This window comes from Carcharhinus amblyrhynchos, unplaced genomic scaffold (genome assembly GCF_965287045.1).
Source record: "Carcharhinus amblyrhynchos unplaced genomic scaffold, sCarAmb.v2.hapA scaffold_851, whole genome shotgun sequence".
Taxonomy (NCBI): domain Eukaryota; kingdom Metazoa; phylum Chordata; class Chondrichthyes; order Carcharhiniformes; family Carcharhinidae; genus Carcharhinus; species Carcharhinus amblyrhynchos.
Window position 1 is genome coordinate 18517 of NW_027650591.1, and position 22161 is coordinate 40677.

The 22161-nt window shown below is 52.6% G+C and overlaps 1 protein-coding gene across 1 annotated transcript in view; it reads right to left on the reverse strand.

Annotated features, from left to right (window-relative positions):
• Positions 1-22161, reverse strand: part of LOC145340220 (G-protein coupled receptor-associated protein LMBRD2-like) — a gene marked incomplete at its 3' end in the record, with an annotated part of 43669 nt that overhangs the window by 15717 nt on the left and 5791 nt on the right. Inside the window, exons 3-6 of the mRNA XM_080184647.1 lie at positions 18009-18112; positions 13780-13893; positions 12482-12649; positions 9500-9710 (exon numbers count right to left, since the gene is read on the reverse strand). Of these exons, the coding sequence (XP_080040773.1) occupies positions 9500-9710; positions 12482-12649; positions 13780-13893; positions 18009-18112 (597 nt within the window). The remainder of the gene's footprint in view (positions 1-9499; positions 9711-12481; positions 12650-13779; positions 13894-18008; positions 18113-22161) is intronic.

Consider the following 22161-nt stretch of genomic DNA (forward strand, 5'->3'; position numbering starts at 1 on the left):
TCCCCACCATACCAGGCAACATCCTAGTAAACCTCCTCTGCACCCTCTCCAACGCCTCCACATCCTTCTTGTAATGCGGGGACCAGAACTGCACACAGTACTCCAAGTGCGGCCGCACTAGAGTAGTGTACAGTTGCAACATTACACTGCGACTCCTAAATTCAATCCCCCTACCAATAAACGCCAAGACACCGTACGCCTTCTTGACAACCTTATCTACTTGATTCCCAACTTTCAGGGATCTATGTACACACACACCTAGATCCCTCTGTTCATCCACACTATTCAAAGTCCTCCCGTTAGCCCTATACTCGACACATCTGTTGCTCCTACCAAAGTGAATTACCTCACACTTCTCCGCATTAAATTCCATCCGCCACCTCTCGGCCCAGCTCTGCAACCTATCTAAGTCTCCCTGCAAACTATGACACCCTTCCTCACAATCTACCACACCTCCAACTTTGGTGTCATCAGCAAATTTACTAATCCACCCAACTATACCCTCATCCAGATCATTAATAAAAATTACAAACAACAGTGGCCCCAAAACAGATCCCTGAGGCACACCACTCGTAACTGTACTCCATGATGAATATTTACCATCCACCACCACCCTCTGTCTCCTATCCGCTAGCCAATTCCTGATCCAACTTCCTAGATTACCCACAATCCCATACATCTGCATTTTCTGCAGAAGCCTACCATGGTGAACCTTATCGAACGCCTTACTAAAATCCATATATACCACGTCCACTGCCTTACCCCCATCCACCTCTTTGGTCACCTTCTCAAAAAACTCAATAAGGTTAGTAAGGCACGACCTACCTGCTACAAAACCATGCTGACTATTTCTAATCAATTCATTACACTCCAAATAACTATAAATCCTATCCCTAATAATTTTTTCTAAAACCTTGCCCACAACAGAAGTAAGACTCACCGGTCTATAATTCCCGGCAAAGTCTCTGTTCCCCTTCTTAAACAATGGGACAACATTCGCTATCCTCCAATCCTCCGGGACTACACCAGAGACCAATGGCGACCTGAAGATCTGAGCCAGAGGCTCTGCAATCACCTCTCTAGCCTCCCAGAGAATCCTAGGGTAGATCCCATCCGGACCAGGGGACTTATCTATTTTCAGCCCCTCAAGAATTTCCAGCACATCCCCCTTATCAACCGTAATACTGTCTATTTTACACCCCTGCAACCCAATGTCCTCCTCAGCTATATTCATGTCCCCCTGCGTGAACACCGAAGAGAAATATTGGTTCAATACTTCTCCAATCTCCTCCGGTTCCACACACAACTTCCCCCTGCTGTCTGTAACTGGCCCTAATCTTGCCCTGACCAACCTTCTGTTCTTGACATACCTATAGAACGCCTTAGGATTCTCCTTAATCCTATCAGCCAAAGTCTTCTCATGGGTACAATTTTGCCTTTTAAAAAGCATTTAGACAGTTATACGGGTACAATGGGTATAGAGGGACATGGGGCAAACACAGGCAATTGGGATTAGCTTCGAGGGTTAAAAAAGGGCAACATGGACAAGTTGGGCCGAAGGGCCTGTTTCCACACTGTAAATCTCTCTGACATCCCCGTCTCTCACACTATCCCCGAGATCCCCGTCACATCCCCGTCTCTCACACTCACCCCGAGATCCCCGTCACATCCCCGTCTCTCACACTCACCCCGAGATCCCCGTCACATCCCCGTCTCTCACACTCACCCCGAGATCCCCGTCACATCCCCGTCTCTCACTCACCCCGAGATCCCCGTCACATCCCCGTCTCTCACACTCACCCCGAGATCCCCGTCACATCCCCGTCTCTCACACTCACCCCGAGATCCCCGTCACATCCCCGTCTCTCACACTCACCCCGAGATCCCCGTCACATCCCCGTCTCTCACTCACCCCGAGATCCCCGTCACATCCCCGTCTCTCACACTCACCCCGAGATCCCCGTCACATCCCCGTCTCTCACACTCACCCCGAGATCCCCGTCACATCCCCGTCTCTCACTCACCCCGAGATCCCCGTCACATCCCCGTCTCTCACACTCACCCCGAGATCCCCGTCACATCCCCGTCTCTCACTCACCCCGAGATCCCCGTCACATCCCCGTCTCTCACACTCACCCCGAGATCCCCGTCACATCCCCGTCTCTCACACTCACCCCGAGATCCCCGTCTCTCACACTCACCCCGAGATCCCCGTCACATCCCCGTCTCTCACACTCACCCCGAGATCCCCGTCACATCCCCGTCTCTCACTCACCCCGAGATCCCCGTCACATCCCCGTCTCTCACTCACCCCGAGATCCCCGTCACATCCCCGTCTCTCACTCACCCCGAGATCCCCGTCACATCCCCGTCTCTCACACTATCCCCGAGATCCCCGTCACATCCCCGTCTCTCACTCACCCCGAGATCCCCGTCACATCCCCGTCTCTCACACTCACCCCGAGATCCCCGTCACATCCCCGTCTCTCACACTCACCCCGAGATCCCCGTCACATCCCCGTCTCTCACTCACCCCGAGATCCCCGTCACATCCCCGTCTCTCACACTCACCCCGAGATCCCCGTCACATCCCCGTCTCTCACACTCACCCCGAGATCCCCGTCACATCCCCGTCTCTCACTCACCCCGAGATCCCCGTCACATCCCCGTCTCTCACACTCACCCCGAGATCCCCGTCACATCCCCGTCTCTCACTCACCCCGAGATCCCCGTCACATCCCCGTCTCTCACACTCACCCCGAGATCCCCGTCACATCCCCGTCTCTCACACTCACCCCGAGATCCCCGTCACATCCCCGTCACTCACACTCACCCCGAGATCCCCGTCACATCCCCGTCTCTCACTCACCCCGAGATCCCCGTCACATCCCCGTCTCTCACTCACCCCGAGATCCCCGTCACATCCCCGTCTCTCTCACTCACCCCGAGATCCCCGTCACATCCCCGTCTCTCACACTCACCCCGAGATCCCCGTCACATCCCCGTCTCTCACTCACCCCGAGATCCCCGTCACATCCCCGTCTCTCACTCACCCCGAGATCCCCGTCACATCCCCGTCTCTCACACTCACCCCGAGATCCCCGTCACATCCCCGTCTCTCACACTCACCCCGAGATCCCCGTCACATCCCCGTCTCTCACACTCACCCCGAGATCCCCGTCACATCCCCGTCACTCACACTCACCCCGAGATCCCCGTCACATCCCCGTCTCTCACTCACCCCGAGATCCCCGTCACATCCCCGTCTCTCACACTCACCCCGAGATCCCCGTCACATCCCCGTCTCTCACACTCACCCCGAGATCCCCGTCACATCCCCGTCTCTCACACTCACCCCGAGATCCCCGTCACATCCCCGTCTCTCACTCACCCCGAGATCCCCGTCACATCCCCGTCTCTCACACTCACCCCGAGATCCCCGTCACATCCCCGTCTCTCACTCACCCCGAGATCCCCGTCACATCCCCGTCTCTCACTCACCCCGAGATCCCCGTCACATCCCCGTCTCTCACTCACCCCGAGATCCCCGTCACATCCCCGTCTCTCACACTCACCCCGAGATCCCCGTCACATCCCCGTCTCTCACACTCACCCCGAGATCCCCGTCACATCCCCGTCTCTCACTCACCCCGAGATCCCCGTCACATCCCCGTCTCTCACTCACCCCGAGATCCCCGTCTCTCACTCACCCCGAGATCCCCGACACATCCCCGTCTCTCACACTCACCCCGAGATCCCCGTCACATCCCCGTCTCTCACACTCACCCCAAGATCCCCGTCACATCCCCGTCTCTCACTCACCCCGAGATCCCCGTCACATCCCCGTCTCTCACTCACCCCGAGATCCCCGTCACATCCCCGTCTCTCACTCACCCCGAGATCCCCGTCTCTCACTCACCCCGAGATCCCCGTCTCTCACTCACCCCGAGATCCCCGTCACATCCCCGTCTCTCACACTCACCCCGAGATCCCCGTCACATCCCCGTCTCTCACACTCACCCCGAGATCCCCGTCACATCCCCGTCTCTCACACTCACCCCGAGATCCCCGTCACATCCCCGTCTCTCACACTCACCCCGAGATCCCCGTCACATCCCCGTCTCTCACTCACCCCGAGATCCCCGTCACATCCCCGTCTCTCACTCACCCCGAGATCCCCGTCACATCCCCGTCTCTCACTCACCCCGAGATCCCCGTCACATCCCCGTCCCTCACTCACCCCGAGATCCCCGTCACATCCCCGTCCCTCACTCACCCCGAGATCCCCGTCACATCCCCGTCCCTCACTCACCCCGAGATCCCCGTCACATCCCCGTCTCTCACTCACCCCGAGATCCCCGTCACATCCCCGTCTCTCACACTCACCCCGAGATCCCCGTCACATCCCCGTCTCTCACTCACCCCGAGATCCCCGTCACATCCCCGTCTCTCACTCACCCCGAGATCCCCGTCACATCCCCGTCTCTCACTCACCCCGAGATCCCCGTCACATCCCCGTCTCTCACACTCACCCCGAGATCCCCGTCACATCCCCGTCTCTCACACTCACCCCGAGATCCCCGTCACATCCCCGTCTCACACTCACCCCGAGATCCCCGTCACATCCCCGTCTCTCACTCACCCCGAGATCCCCGTCACATCCCCGTCTCTCACACTCACCCCGAGATCCCCGTCACATCCCCGTCTCTCACACTCACCCCGAGATCCCCGTCACATCCCCGTCTCTCACACTCACCCCGAGATCCCCGTCACATCCCCGTCTCTCACTCACCCCGAGATCCCCGTCACATCCCCGTCTCTCACTCACCCCGAGATCCCCGTCACATCCCCGTCTCTCACTCACCCCGAGATCCCCGTCACATCCCCGTCTCTCACACTCACCCCGAGATCCCCGTCACATCCCCGTCTCTCACTCACCCCGAGATCCCCGTCACATCCCCGTCTCTCACACTCACCCCGAGATCCCCGTCACATCCCCGTCTCTCACTCACCCCGAGATCCCCGTCACATCCCCGTCTCTCACACTCACCCCGAGATCCCCGTCACATCCCCGTCTCTCACTCACCCCGAGATCCCCGACACATCCCCGTCCCTCACACTCACCCCGAGATCCCCGACACATCCCCGTCTCTCACTCACCCCGAGATCCCCGTCACATCCCCGTCTCTCACACTCACCCCGAGATCCCCGTCACATCCCCGTCTCTCACACTCACCCCGAGATCCCCGTCACATCCCCGTCCCTCACTCACCCCGAGATCCCCGTCACATCCCCGTCTCTCACACTCACCCCGAGATCCCCGTCACATCCCCGTCTCTCACACTCACCCCGAGATCCCCGTCACATCCCCGTCTCTCACACTCACCCCGAGATCCCCGTCACATCCCCGTCCCTCACTCACCCCGAGATCCCCGTCACATCCCCGTCTCTCACTCACCCCGAGATCCCCGTCACATCCCCGTCCCTCACTCACCCCGAGATCCCCGTCACATCCCCGTCTCTCTCACTCACCCCGAGATCCCCGTCACATCCCCGTCTCTCACACTCACCCCGAGATCCCCGTCACATCCCCATCTCTCACACTCACCCCGAGATCCCCGTCACATCCCCGTCTCTCTCACTCACCCCGAGATCCCCGTCACATCCCCATCTCTCACACTCACCCCGAGATCCCCGTCACATCCCCGTCTCTCACACTCACCCCGAGATCCCCGTCACATCCCCATCTCTCACACTCACCCCGAGATCCCCGTCACATCCCCGTCTCTCTCACTCACCCCGAGATCCCCGTCACATCCCCGTCTCTCACTCACCCCGAGATCCCCGTCACATCCCCGTCTCTCACACTCACCCCGAGATCCCCGTCACATCCCCGTCTCTCACTCACCCCGAGATCCCCGTCACATCCCCGTCTCTCACTCACCCCGAGATCCCCGTCACATCCCCGTCTCTCACTCACCCCGAGATCCCCGTCACATCCCCGTCTCTCACTCACCCCGAGATCCCCGTCACATCCCCGTCTCTCACACTCACCCCGAGATCCCCGTCACATCCCCGTCTCTCACTCACCCCGAGATCCCCGTCACATCCCCGTCTCTCTCACTCACCCCGAGATCCCCGTCACATCCCCGTCTCTCACACTCACCCCGAGATCCCCGTCACATCCCCGTCTCTCACTCACCCCGAGATCCCCGTCACATCCCCGTCTCTCACTCACCCCGAGATCCCCGTCACATCCCCGTCTCTCACACTCACCCCGAGATCCCCGTCACATCCCCGTCTCTCACACTCACCCCGAGATCCCCGTCACATCCCCGTCTCTCACTCACCCCGAGATCCCCGTCACATCCCCGTCTCTCACTCACCCCGAGATCCCCGTCACATCCCCGTCTCTCTCACTCACCCCGAGATCCCCGTCACATCCCCGTCTCTCACACTCACCCCGAGATCCCCGTCACATCCCCGTCTCTCACACTCACCCCGAGATCCCCGACACATCCCCGTCTCTCACTCACCCCGAGATCCCCGTCACATCCCCGTCTCTCACACTCACCCCGAGATCCCCGTCACATCCCCGTCTCTCACACTCACCCCGAGATCCCCGACACATCCCCGTCTCTCACACTCACCCCGAGATCCCCGTCACATCCCCGTCTCTCACACTCACCCCGAGATCCCCGTCACATCCCCGTCTCTCTCACTCACCCCGAGATCCCCGTCACATCCCCGTCTCTCACTCACCCCGAGATCCCCGTCACATCCCCGTCTCTCACTCACCCCGAGATCCCCGTCACATCCCCGTCTCTCACTCACCCCGAGATCCCCGTCACATCCCCGTCTCTCACTCACCCCGAGATCCCCGTCACATCCCCGTCTCTCACACTCACCCCGAGATCCCCGTCACATCCCCGTCTCTCACACTCACCCCGAGATCCCCGTCACATCCCCGTCTCTCACTCACCCCGAGATCCCCGTCACATCCCCGTCTCTCACTCACCCCGAGATCCCCGTCACATCCCCGTCTCTCACACTCACCCCGAGATCCCCGACACATCCCCGTCTCTCACACTCACCCCGAGATCCCCGTCACATCCCCGTCTCTCACTCACCCCGAGATCCCCGTCACATCCCCGTCTCACACTCACCCCGAGATCCCTTTCACATCCCCGTCTCTCACTCACCCCGAGATCCCCGTCACATCCCCGTCTCTCACACTCACCCCGAGATCCCCGTCACATCCCCGTCTCTCACACTCACCCCGAGATCCCCGTCACATCCCCGTCTCTCACACTCACCCCGAGATCCCCGTCACATCCCCGTCTCTCACTCACCCCGAGATCCCCGTCACATCCCCGTCTCTCACACTCACCCCGAGATCCCCGTCGCATCCCCGTCTCTCACTCACCCCGAGATCCCCGTCACATCCCCGTCTCACACTCACCCCGAGATCCCCGTCACATCCCCGTCTCTCACTCACCCCGAGATCCCCGTCACATCCCCGTCTCTCACACTCACCCCGAGATCCCCGTCACATCCCCGTCTCTCACACTCACCCCGAGATCCCCGTCACATCCCCGTCTCTCACACTCACCCCGAGATCCCCGTCACATCCCCGTCTCTCACTCACCCCCCTACCCCCCCCCGACACACCCCCATAAGAACATAAGAAATAGGAGCAGGAGTCGGCCATCTAGCCCTTCGAGCCTGCCCCACCATTCAATAAGATCATGGCTGATCTGAAGTGGATCAGTTCCACTTTCCTGCTTTTTCCCCGTAACCCTTAATTCCCTTGTCTATCAGAAATCTATCTACCCGTGACTTAAATATATTTAGTGAGGCAGCCTCCACCACTTCAATGGGCAGAGAATTCCAGAGATTCACCACCCTTTGAGTGAAGAAGTTCCTCCTCAACTCTGATCTTAACTGCCCCCCTTATCTTGAGGCTGTGCCCTCTAGTCCTACTGTCCTTTCTAAGTGGGATGAATCTCTCTACCTCTACCCTATCCATCCCCTTCACTATCTTATACGTCTCTATAAGATCCCCCCTCATCCTTCTAAACTCCAACGAGTACAGACTCAGTCTATTCAGTCTCTCTTCATAGGCCAACGCCCTCAACTCCGGTATCAGCCTAGTAAACCTCCTCTGCACTCCCTCCAAGGCCAATATATCCTTGCTTAAGTGCAGCGACCAAAACTGCACACAGTACTCCAGCTACGGCCTCACCAGTGCCCTGTACAGTTGCAGCAAGACCTCCCTACTTTTATATTCTATCCCCCTCGCTATTGAATTTAGGAGTCGCAGTGTAATGTTGCAACTGTACACTACTCTAGTGCGGCCGCACTTGGAGTACTGTCTGCAGTTCTGGTCCCCGCATTACAAGAAGGATGTGGAGGCGTTGGAGAGGGTGCAGAGGAGGTTTACTAGGATGTTGCCTGGTATGGTGGGGAGGTCCTATGAGGAGAGACTGAGGGATTTAGGGTTGTTTTCGTTGGAAAGAAGGCGGCTAAGAGGGGATCTTATTGAAACATATAAGATGATTAGAGGTTTAGATAGGGTGGATAGTGATAGCCTTTTTCCTCGGATGGAGAAAGCTAGCACGAGGGGGCATGGCTTTAAATTAAGGGGGGGTAGCTACAGGACGGATGTCAGGGGTAGGTTCTTTACCCAGCGGGTGGTGAGGGATTGGAATGCCCTGCCTGCTGCAGTTGTAAATGCGTCTAGTTTGGGGGCGTTTAAGAGATCTCTGGATAGGTTTATGGACGAAAAGGGATTGGTATAGGCTAGTGGGTCATTGTTTTTGTAACTGGTCGGCGCAACATCGTGGGCCGAAGGGCCTGTTCTGCGCTGTAATGTTCTATGTTCTATGTTCTATGTTCTATGAAGGCCAGCATCCCATTCGCCTTCCTGACCACCTGCTGCACCTACAGACTGGGTTTTTGCAACTCATGCACAAGGACCCCGAGGTCGCTCTGCACCGTAGCATGCTGCAGCTTTTTGCCCATTAAATAATAATCCCTCCTACTATTATTTCTGCCAAAGTGGATAACCTCACACTTGCTAACATTGTACTCCATCTGCCAGGTCCTCGCCCACTCGCTCAGCCTATCCAGATCCCTCTGCAGACTTTCCACACCCTCCGCACAATTTGCTTTTCCATTCATCTTTGTGTCACCAGCAAATTTCGTCACCCTACACTCAGCCCCCTCCTCCAGATCATCTATATAAATGGTAAATAGCTGAGGCCCCAGCACCGATCCCTGCGGCACTCCACTAGTCACCAACCACCAATCAGAATAGCACCCATTGATACCAACTCTCTGCCCCCTATTAGACAACCAATCCTCTATCCACGCTAACACCTTACCCCCAACTCCATGCTCCCTAACCTTCTGAAGCAACCTTTTGTGTGGCACCTTATCAAACACCTTCTGAAAATCGAGAAACACCACATCCACCGGTTCCCCATCTCACACTCACCTCCATCACATCCTCGAGAGTCTCCTCCGCATCTGCTTTCTCTGTCATGAGTTTTGCCACTTTGAATTGGGTTTTGGTGAGGAGGTAACCGCGCTGTGCCGCATTCCAGTATGACCGTGGGATTTCTACCAGCCCGTATCCCAGCAACAGAACCAGCAGAAAGAGACCCCAGGTGTTAGCTGCCGTGATGCCAATAGTTTGGAGCTGGTACCTGGAGTTGGGGATGGGGAGAGGGCCAATTGGAATCAGAGAGAGAGAGACACGATCTCACCCGACACCCCAAACCCCGACACCCTTCCCGACACCCTAAACCCCAACACCCGCCCCCCGACACCCTTGATAGATGGGGTGCAAAAGGTCCCAGGGTCATGTAATGGATTGAGTCCTGTCTGATCTTTCAATCTATTGAAGGTTAACTCCGGGATGGAGCTTGGGGTTGTCAGGGTTTTTTGGGCTTTCAGTTGTTGGTGTATTTGGGGGGTGGGGGGGCGTTATTGGAAGGATGCGATCGCACTGAAGGGGGTGCAGAGGAGATTCACCAGGATGCTTCCTGGGATGGAACATTCAGTTATAAAGAGAGGTTGGATAGGCTTCGATCGTTTCTGGAGAAGACTGAGGGGTGATCTGATCGAGGTGTTCAATATTATGAGGGACATGGACAGAGTGGAAAAGGAGCAGCTGTTTCCCTGAGTTGAAGGGTCAGTCACGAGGGGACAGAGGTTCAAGGTGAGGGACTGGAGGTTCCGGGGGGTTTGAGGAAACGATTTTTACCCAGAGGGTGGTGAGGGTCTGGAATGCGCTGCCTGGGAGGGTGGTGGAGGTGGGATGCCTCACATCCTTTATAAATTACCTGGGTGAGCACTTCACACATCACAACATTCAGGGCTATGGGCCCAGTGCTGGGAAATGGGATTAGGTGGGCAGGTCAGTGTAGGGCTGAACGGCCTCTTCTGCACTGTATGATTGGATGAAGTCAGCAGAACAGGGAGTTAGGGCAGATGGGACACTTGTTTTTATCAGTCGTGGTACAGAGTATAAGAGCAAGGAGGGAATGTTGGAGTTGGACAGAGTGTTGGTTGGGCCAGAGCTGGAGTACTGTGTGCAGTTCCACTCACCTCACTGTAGGAAGGAGGTGATAGCACTCGAGGGGATACACAGGAGGTTCACCAGGATGTTACCTGGGATGGAGCATTTGAGCGATACGGAGAGATTGGATAGGCTGGGATTGTTTTCTCTGGAGCAGAGAAGGCTGAGGGGGGACATGGTTGAGGTGTATAAGATTATGAGGGGTGTGGACACGGGGAATAAGGAGCAGCTTTTCTCCTTGGGTGAGGGGTCAATAGGGGTCACCAGGGGTCAGAGTTTTAGGGTAAGGAGCAGGAGATTCAGGGGGGATTTGAGAAACTCAGAGGGTGTTGGGAACCTGTACCCACTGTGTGACTGCACTCTTCTGCCTTTACCTCGCCCTCCCAAATGTATTTGATATCTCCCCAATCTGCACCCACTCAACACTTACCGCCCCAGATCCCTCTGGCCCCCTTGCCTCTTCTCCCCTTTTACAATCTGGTCCTCGCCAACCCTGACTCCCCCACACCACTTGGACTGCGCCAAGACCACCCCCTCACATTGAACATAAGAACATAAGAAATAGGAGCAGGAGTAGGCCATCTAGCCCTTCGAGCCTGCCCCGCCATTCAATAAGATCATGGCTGATCTGTCGTGGCTCAGTTCCACATTCCCGCCCTCTCCCCATAACCCTTAATCCCCTCTCTTATCAAAAACCCATCAACCCGCGTCTTAAATATATTTAGCGAGGCAGCCTCCACCACTTCAACGGGCAGAGAATTCCAGAGATTCACCACCCTTTGAGTGAAGAAGTTCCTCCTCAACTCCGTTCTAAACCGTCCCCCCTTTATCTTGAGGCTGTGCCCCCTAGTCCTACTGTCCTTTCTGAGCGGGAAGAGTCTCTCCACCTCCATCCTATCCATCCCATTCATCATCTTATACGTCTCAATGCGATCTCCCCTCATTCTTCTAAACTCTAACGAGTACAAGCCTAATTTATTCAGCCTCTCCTCATAGCTCAACCCCCTCAACTCCGGTATCAGCCTAGTAAACCTCCTCTGCACTCCCTCCAAGGCCAAAATATCCTTGCGTAAGTACGGCGCCCAAAACTGCACACAGTACTCCAGCTGCGGCCTCACCAATGCCCTATACAGCTGCAGCAAGACCTCCCTACTTTTATATTCAATCCCCCTCGCTATGAAGGCCAGCATCCCATTAGCCTTCCTGACCACCTGCTGTACCTGCAAGCTGGGTTTTTGCGACTCATGCACAAGGACCCCGAGGTCCCTCTGCACCGTCGCCTGCTGCAGTTTTTCTCCACGTAAGTAATAGTCCTTCCTACCATTCTTCCTACCAAAGTGGACCACCTCACACTTGCCAACATTAAATTCCATTTGCCATTTCCTGGCCCATTCGCCCAGCCTATCTAGATCCTTCTGCAGACTCTCCACACCCTCCGCACAATTTGCCTTTCCCCCAATCTTGGTGTCATCAGCAAATTTTGACACCATACACTCGGTTCCCTCCTCCAGATCATCTATATAAATGGTAAATAGCTGAGGCCCCAGCACCGATCCCTGGGGCACTTCACTAATCACCATCCGCCAATCCGAATAGCACCCATTGACCCCCACTCTCTGCCTCCTATTTGACAACCAGTCCTCTATCCACGCTAACACCCTACCCCCAACTCCATGCCCCCTGACCTTCTGCAATAACCTTGTGAGGTACCTTGTCAAACGCCTTCTGAAAATCCAGAAAGACCACATCCACCGGCTCTCCTCTATCCACCGCCCTAGACACATCCTCATAGAACTCCAGTAAATTTGCCCGCCGCCACCCCCCACCCCGGCAGCGTTCCATGCCCAGACCTCCTCTTGCTCCTTGCTGAACAAGTTCTCTCCAAGAGGTGCTCACCAGTCGAGCCTCAATCCAGGATGGACAGCTACGTAGATAAGGAGAGCTCCAAAGATCAGCAGATATGTTCCGTAATAGATGGCATTCTCGATCAGCGCTGTCTTAATTTTCCCAGTGATGGAGAAGGCCCCTGAGCGAGCATAGGACTGCATAAAAGGCAACAAGATCCTGCAAAAGAACAGCAGAGAACAGAGTTAAAGAGGGCACAGCCAGACAGCGGGTACAAGCACATGTACAGGATGGCAGCTATAGGGACTTTTACAATTCCTGACCAGCATTTATTACCTATCCCTAATTACCCCTGGAGAAGGTGGTGGTGTGAGCTACCTTCTCAAATCCCTGCAGTCCCTGAGGTATAGGTCCACCTATATTGCTGTTAGGGAGGGATTTCCAGGATTTTGAGCCAGCGATAGTGAAGGAACGGTGATATATATCCCAGTCAGGATAGTGAGTGACTTGGAGGGGAATCTCCAGGTGGGGGGTGTTCCCATTTACCTTTCAGGTGATGGGTTTGGAAGTTGCTGTGAAGTTAGTGTTTATAAATTTATAAAAACATTGTAAAATGATAAGCATTATCCAATTGCACAGTCTGTTAAATGGGAGGGTTTCTTCTGTCCTGAGGAGGTGCAGGTACAAAAGCAGTACACAGACTGAAACATTATATCGACGGGTCTCGAACACAATTTTGAATTTTAACCAATCAATATGAATACGTATTTGAACAACAACCAATTTCTGTTGTGGGGGTGTGTTGTCAGGGATATAAGAGACAGGTCCCAGCTCCAAGTAGACGCTATCACAGCTCATCCATGTCTTAAGAAAAAGTCTCATCTCGATAGTGAAAACAGGAGAAATCAGAAAAGACAGAAGATTCTGGAAGACAAAACCTGGTTGTAAAAATGGGGAATTATCTAAACAGCATGCCATTAGAATTGTGTTTTATTCGGTTTGCTAATAGTTTACTTGTTCACAGTTAGATAAATGAATGAGTTGTTGATTTTACGTAGAGTGTGTAATTTTGATTTAACCACTAAAAGTTGAAGGGCAAATCATACCACTTTTACCAATGATGAGGTAAGATACTTCTGAATGGTTAGGGGTTAGTTCTCAGAGGGGGATCCGCCTCTGCTCCATAACACATCCCGGATAAGCTTCCAGTCTGTTGTGAAGGGAGGGGGTGGGAGTGGGCGGGAGTGGGCGATGGCGGGGGCGGGGGAGGAGGCGGAGGCAGTGGTGGTGAGCTGCCCGCTGGTTGGGCTGTGAACTGACAGAAACACAATGAAAAGGCTGTGATTTACCAGGTCAGAAACTGAGAGGTCCAATACACAACCCGCCAAAACACCGGCAAGATTCCATCTGGGATATAACTCCAGGGCTTGGAACATTTCTGCAGCACTTGGGAATCTGGCACACTGTGGAGAAGAGACAGAGACAAGTTAGCGAGGTTAACAGTGAGAATGTACTGGAGAAACATAAGAACATAAGAAATAGGAGCAGGAGTAGGCCATCTAGCCCTTCAAGCCTGCCCCGCCATTCAATAAGATCATGGCTGATCTGAAGTGGATCAGTTCCACTTTCCCGCCCTTTCCCCATAACCCTTAATCCCCTTGTCTATCAGAAACCTATCTACCCGTGACTTAAATATATTCAGCGAGGCAACATAGAACATAGAACACTACAGCACAAACAGGCCCTTCGGCCCACGAGTTGCGCCGATCACATCAACACCTATCTATAACCCCCAATCCCATAAAACCCCATATACTCATCCAGAAGTCTTTTAAAAGACCCCAGCGAGTTCGCCTCCACCACCACTGACGGCAGCCGATTCCATTCACTCACCACCCTCTGAGTGAAAAACTTACCCCTAACATCACTTCTGTACTTTCCTCCCCGCACCTTAAACCTGTGTCCTCTCGTAGCGACCATTTCAACCCGGGGAAATAGCCTCTGAGAATCCACCCTATCTATTCCTCTCAACATTTTATAAACTTCTATCAGGTCGCCTCTCAACCTTCGTCTCTCCAGGGAAAAGAGACCCAGCTCCCTCAACCTAACTTCATAAGGCATGCCTCCCAATCCAGGCAACATCCTTGTAAATCTCCTCTGTACCCTTTCAATAGCTTCCACATCCTTCCTGTAGTGAGGCGACCAGAACTGCGTACAGTACTCCAAGTGGGGTCTGACAAGGGTCTTATAAAGTTGCAGCATTACCTCCCGACTCCTAAACTCAATCCCTCGATTAATGAAGGCCAGTACACCATACGCCTTCTTGACCACATCCTCCACCTGCGAGGCCGATTTAAGAGTCCTGTGGACCCGGACCCCAAGATCCTTCTGCTCTTCAACACTACCAAGACTCCTGCCCTTGATAGTGTACTCGTTCATCCCATTGGTTCTGCCAAAATGGACGACTACACATTTATCCGCGTTGAAGTCCATCTGCCACTTCTCCGCCCAGTCCTGCATCCTATCTATGTCACGCTGCAACTTCTGACATCCTTCCAGACCATCCATAACACCACCAACCCTCGTGTCATCGGCAAACTTACTAACCCATCCCTCCACTTCCTCATCCAGGTCATTTATGAAAATGACAAACAGCAAGGGTCCTAGAACAGATCCCTGGGGCACTCCACTGGTGACTGACCTCCATGCAGAAAAAGCCCCATCCACAACCACTCTCTGCCTTCTGCAGGCAAGCCAGTTCTGGATCCACAAGGCCAAAGGCCCTTGGATCCCATGCCCTCTCACCTTCTCAAGATGTCTTGCATGGGGGACCTTATCAAACGCCTTGCTGAAGTCCATGTACACCACGTCCACTGCACTTCCTTCGTCAATGTGTTCAGTCACATTTTCGAAGAACTCAACTAGGCTCGTAAGGCACGACCTGCCCTTGACAAAACCACGCTATTTCTGATCATGTCAAACCTCTCCAAATGCTCGTAAATCTTGTCCCTCAGAAGCCTCTCCATCAGCTTACCGACCACTGAGGTCAGACTCACCGGTCAGTAATTTCCCGGGCTATCTCTGTTCCCTTTCTTGAAAATAGGAACTACATCCGCAATCCTCCAATCTTCCGGAACCTCTCCCGTCTCCATTGACGACGCAAAGATCATCGCCAGGGGCTCTGCAATCACTTCCCTCGCCTCCCACAGTATCCTGGGGTACATCCCATCTGGTCACCAACCTCCACCACTTCAACGGGCAGAGAATTCCAGAGATTCACCACCCTTTGAGTGAAGAAGTTCCTCCTCAACTCCGTTCTAAACTGCCCCCCCCCCCTTATCTTGAGGCTGTGCCCTCTAGTCCTGCTATCCTTTCTAAGTGGGAGAATCTCTTTATCTCTATCTTGTCTCTCTCCTTCATAATCTTCTACATCTCTATAAGATTCCCCCTCATCCTTCTAAACTCTAACGAGTACAGACCCAGTCTATTTAGTCTCTCTTCATAGTCCAACCCCCTCATCTCCGGTATCAGCCCAGTGAACCTCCTCTGCACTCCCTCCAAGGCCAAAATATCTTTGCACAAGTGCGGCGGCCAAAACTGCACACAGTACTCCAGCTGCGGCCTCACCAGTGCCCTATACAGCCGCAGCAAGACCTCCCTACTTTTATATTCAATCCCCCTCGCTATGAAGGCCAGCATCCCATTCGCCTTCCTGACCACCTGCTGTACCTGCAGGCTGGGTTTTTGCGACTCATGCACAAGGACCCCGAGGTCCCTCTGCACCATCGCCTGCTGCAGTTTTTCACCCTGTAAGTAATAATCCTTCCTACCATTATTCCTACCAAAGTGGACAACTTCACATTTGCCAACATTAAATTCCATTTGCCATTTCCTGGCCCATTCGCCCAGCCTATCTAGATCCTTCTGCAGACTCTCCACACCCTCCGCACAATTTGCCGTTCCACCAATCTTGGTGTCATCAGCAAATTTCGACACCCTGCACTCGGTTCCCTCCCCCAGATCATCTATATAAATGGTAAATAGCTGAGGCCCCAGCACCGATCCCTGGGGCACTCCACTAGTCACCAACCGCCAATCCGAATAGCACCCATTGACCCCCACTCTCTGCCTCCTATTTGACAGCCAATCCTCTATCCACGCTAACACCCTACCCCCAACTCCATGCCCCCTGACCTTCTGCAATAACCTCTTGTGAGGTACTTTGTCAAACGCCTTCTGAAAATCCAGAAAGACCACATCCACCGGCTCTCCTCTATCCACCGCCCTAGACACATCCTCATAGAACTCCAGTAAATTTGTCAGACACAACTTCCCCTTAACGAAACTGTGCTGCGTCTGCTCTATCAAGCAATTCCCCTCAAGATGCCTCGCTATTTCCTCCTTGATCACGGATTCTAAAATTTTACCACTCGCTCAGCCTATCCAGATCCCTCTGCAGACTTTCCACACCCTCCGCACAATTTGCTTTTCCATTCATCTTTGTGTCATCAGCAAATTTCATCACCCTACACTCAGCCCCCTCCTCCAGATCATCTATATAAATGGTAAATAGCTGAGGCCCCAGCACCGACCCCTGGGGCACTCCACTAGTCACCAACCGCCAATCCGAATAGCACCCATTGACCCCCACTCTCTGCCTCCTATTTGACAACCAATCCTCTATCCACGCTAACACCTTACCCCCAACTCCATGCACCCTAACTTTCTGAAGCAACTTTTTGTGAGGCACCTTATGAAACGCCTTCTGAAAATCGAGAAACACCACATCCACCGGTTCCCCTCTGTCTACTGCACTAGTCACATCCTCATAGAAATCCAATAAATTCGTCAAACACGACTTCCCCTTAACGAATCCGTGCTGTGTCTGCTCTATCAAACCATTCCTTTCCAGGTGCCTTGCTATTTCTTCTTTGATGACGGATTCAAGCATTTTTCCAACTACAGATGTTAAACTAAACAGCCTATAATTCCCTGCCTTTTGTCTGCTACCTTTTTTAAACAGCGGCGTAACATTAGCCGTTTTCCAATCTTCCGGCACTTCCCCGGAATCCAGCGAAGTTTGGTAAATAATCACTAAGGCATCTACTATCACCTCTGTCATTTCCTTCAGAACCCTGGGATGCATTCCATCCGGTCCTGGGGACTTGTCCACCATCAGTCCCGTTAGTCTATCAAACACTACCTCTCTAGTGACAGTAATCTGACAGCAAAAACCAACTCCAAATTCCCAGATAGCTGGGGGTGGGGAGTGGAGGGGTGGTGGGAAGGGGACAGATATGTGGAGGGGGGAAATGGGGGTGTGGGTGATGCGGCAGGGGGAGAAGCAGTGTGGGGGTGGGGAGTGGAGGGGTGTGTGTGTGGTTGGGGGGTTGGAGATATGTGGAGGGGGGGATGTGAGTGTGGGTGATAAGGTGGGGGGAGAAGCAGTGTGGGGGTGGGGAGCGGAGGGGTGTGGGATGTGTGTGGATGGGGGGGGGGGGGGGGTCGGTGGTGGGGGTGTCGGGGGGAGGGGTTGCCGCCACACAGTGACACGGATGTTACAAGTTGTAAATCTTACCTGTGGCTGGAGTTTGTCTTATTGGCTGTGAATGTTTTACTGGAATTAGGGGTTGTGGTGGGTGATGTCTTTGAGCTGTCCACCTTACACTGTCTGTAAATAGTCTGAAACAGCAAGATTCACAATTACAAAGCCAGTGACATAAAAACATAAGAACATAAGAAATAGGAGCAGGAGTAGCCCATCTAGCCCTTCGAGCCTGCCCCGCCATTCAATAAGATCATGGCTGATCTGTTGTGGATCAGTTCCACATTCCCGCTTTCTCCCCATAACCCTTAATTCCCCTATCTATCAGAAACCTATCTACCCGTGACTTAAATATATTTAGCGAGGCAGCCTCCACCACTTCAACAGGCAGACAATTCCAGAGATTCACCACCCTTTGAGTGAAGAATATAAAACATTACAGCGCAGTACAGGCCCTTCGGCCCTCGATGTTGCACCGACCAGTGGAACCAATCTAATGACCCTCTAACCTAAACTATTCCAATGTTATCCATATGCCTATCCACTGACCATTTGAACGCCCTTAAAGTTGGCGAGTCCACAACTGCTGCAGGCAGGGCATTCCACAGCCTTACTACCCTCTGAGTAAAGAACCTACCTCTGACATCCGTCCTATAATTACCACCCCTTAATTTAAAGCTATGTCCCCTCGTGTTAGCCATCACCATCCCAGGTAAAAGGCTCTCACTGTCCACCCTATCCAATCCTTTGATCATCTTCTATGCCTCAATTAGGTCACCTCGTAACCTTCTTCTCTCTAATGAAAATAACCTCAAGTCCCTCAGCCTTTCCTCATAAGACCTTCCCACCATACCAGGCAACATCCTGGTAAACCTCCTCTGCACCCTTTCCAATGCCTCCACATCTTTCTTATAATGCGGCGACCAGAACTGTACGCAATACTCCAAGTGCGGCCGCACCAGAGTTTTGTACAGTTGCAACATGACCTCACGGCTCCAAAATTCAATCCCTCTACCAATAAAAGCTAACACATCGTACGCCTTCTTAACAACGTTATCAACCTGGGTGCCAACTTTCAGGGATCTATGCACATGGACACCGAGATCTCTCTGCTCGTTGACACTACTAAGAGTCCTTCCATTAGCCCTATATTCTGTACTCCTGTTACTCTTACCAAAGTGAATCACCTCACACTTTTCCACATTAAACTCCATTTGCCGCCTCTCGGCCCAGCTCTGCAGCTTATCTATGTCCCTCTGCAAACTGTAACATCCATCCACACTGTCTACAACTCCTCCGACTTTAGTGACGTCAGCAAATTTACTAATCCATCCTTCTCCACCCTCATCTCGGTCATTTATAAAAATGACAAACAGCAGTAGCCCCAAAACAGATCCCTGAGGCACACCACTTGTAACTGAACTCCGGGTTGAATATTTCCCATCAACTACCACCCTCCGTCTTCTATCAGCTAGTCAATTCCTGATCCAATCTGCTAAATCACCCTCAATCCCATGCATCTGCATTTTGGGAAAGAACAGACTCCCCCTGAATCTCTGCTTCAACCCACAGCCCCCACTCCCCCCTATTACGCCTTCAAAAAACTGTCTAACGCATTGATGGAACATCCAGTACCCCCAGAATAAAGAATTCCAAAGGTTCACAACCTCTTCAGTAAAGGGATTTCGCAATTCAGCCGTAATCAACCCCAAGGCCAGCACTGTGCTTGTGCTCTAGATTTTCCAGCCAGGGCAAACAAGCTGTCAAGACACTTCAGGATCTTGTATGTTGCAATAAGATCACCTCTTACTTTTCTAATCTCCAGAGAATACAGACCCAATTTACTCAGTCTCTCGGCATAGGACAACTCTCTCATCCAAGTCAGCAAGCTAGTGAACTTTTACTGTACCTCCTTCAACACTTTTGAAGGTGGAGACCACAACTGTACACAGTATTCCCGCAGTGATCTCGGTAAAGCCTTGTACCACTGGGACCGTATTCCTTTACACTTGTACTCCAATCCCCTTGCCAAGGAACCAGTCGTCTTTCTAATTGCTTGCTGCATTCCTCATACTGACACACGCAAAACAGTGAACACCAACACTTCAAGTTTCACACCTTTTAAATAATACCGTTTTTTCTATTCTCACAAGCAAAATGAAGAATCTCATATTTTCCCACATTCTACACAATTGCCATCTTGTTGACCTGTCTATATCTCTTTACAGCATGTGTCCTAGAATGGCACAGTGGTTAGTACTGCTGCCTCACAGCTCCAGGACTTGGGTTCCATTCCTGGCTTGGGTGTCTGTCTTGTGGAGTCTGCACATTCTCCCTGGGTCTGCGTAGGTTTCCTCCCACAGTCTGAAAGCTGTGTTGGTTTACACATTAACCGTGCAAAATTCTCCCTCAGTGTACCCGAACAGGCACCAAAGTGTGGTGACTAGGGGATTTTCACAGTAACTTCATTGCAGTGTTAATGTAAGCCTACTTGTGACTAATAAATAAACTTTAAACTTTATCCCCACAGCTTGCATTCCACCCAGCTTTGTAACATCTAGCAAGTTTCGACACATTACTCTCCATCACCTTGTCTGTCATTCATGTGGATTATAAATAGCCAAGGAGCAGCAGTAACCTTTGTAGAACTCCACTAGTCACAGCTACTCTCTGCTCCCTGTCCACTGACCAAAGCTCTATCTGCTTCTTTATCACTCTTACCACCACCAGCCCTTCTCACGTAATTCCATATATACCACATCTACTAGTTCCCCTTTATCTGCTTTGTCAGTTACATCCTCAAAAAAACTCTAAGCTTGTCAAACCTTATTTCCCTTTACATAAACCACAATGTCTGTGTCTGATCATACTATGGTTTTTCTAAGTTAGAGTCATAGAGGTTTACAGCATGGAAACAGGCCCTTTGGCCCAACTTGTCCACGCTGCCCTTGTTTTTAAACCCCTAAGCTAGTCAGCTAGCTGAGTTAAGATTTTCCAGAACTTGTTGACCTGACATCAGGCCTGTAGTTCCTGGTTTTCTCCCTCCCTCCTTCCTTGAGTTGTGATGTTACATTTGCTAAAATCCATTCTGCTGAACTGCTCTAACCAAGGCTCATTCAGACTGGAAACTTTGGTTCGATTCTCTCTCCACAGGAGCTGTCAGATAGTTTCTGTTTTGTTTCAGATTCCAGGATCTGCAGTATTTTGCTTTTATCTTAGTGTGTGAACTGTCTTCCCCGAACCTTGGAGTGGACAATATCTCCTTTCCTGATAAAGACTGATGCTAAATATTAATTTAATATCTCAGCCATGCCCCCTGCGTCCACGTGTAAATCCCCAAATCTACCCCACTCCTGTTATCCTGTTACTAGTCAGATTTCCAGACGTCGCTGGATTCTGGGGAAGTGCCGGAAGATTGGAAAACGGCTAATGTTACGCCGTTGTTTAAGAAGGGTGCCAGGCAAAAGGCGGGGAATTATAGGCCGGTTAGTTTAACGTCTGTGGTAGGTAAAATGTTAGAATCCATCATTAAGCAGGAAATTGCGAGGCATCTTGAAGGCAATTGCTTGATAGGGCGGACGCAACACGGTTTCATTAAAGGGAAGTCGTGTCTGACAAATTTACTGGAGTTCTATGAGGATGTGTCTAGGGCAGTGGATAGAGGAGAGCCGGTGGATGTGGTCTTTCTGGATTTTCAGAAGGCGTTTGACAAGGTACCTCACAAGAGGTTATTGCAAAAGGTCAGGGGACATGGAGTTGGGGGTAGGGTGTTAGCGTGGATAGAGGACTGGTTGTCAAATAGGAGGCAGAGAGTGGGGGTCAATGGGTGCTATTCGGATTGGCGGATGGTGACTAGTGGAGTGCCCCAGGGGTCGGTGCTGGGGCCTCAGCTATTTACCATTTATATAGATGATCTGGAGGAGGGAACCGAGTGCAGGGTGTCGAAATTTGCTGATGACACCAAGATTGGGGGAACGGCAAATTGTGCGGAGGGTGTGGAGAGTCTGCAGAAGGATCTAGATAGGCTGGGCGAATGGGCCAGGAAATGGCAAATGGAATTTAATGTTGGCAAGTGTGAGGTGGTCCACTTTGGTAGGAATAATGGTAGGAAGGACTATCACTTACGTGGCGAAAAACTGCAGCAGGCGACGGTGCAGAGGGACCTTGGGGTCCTTGTGCATGAGTC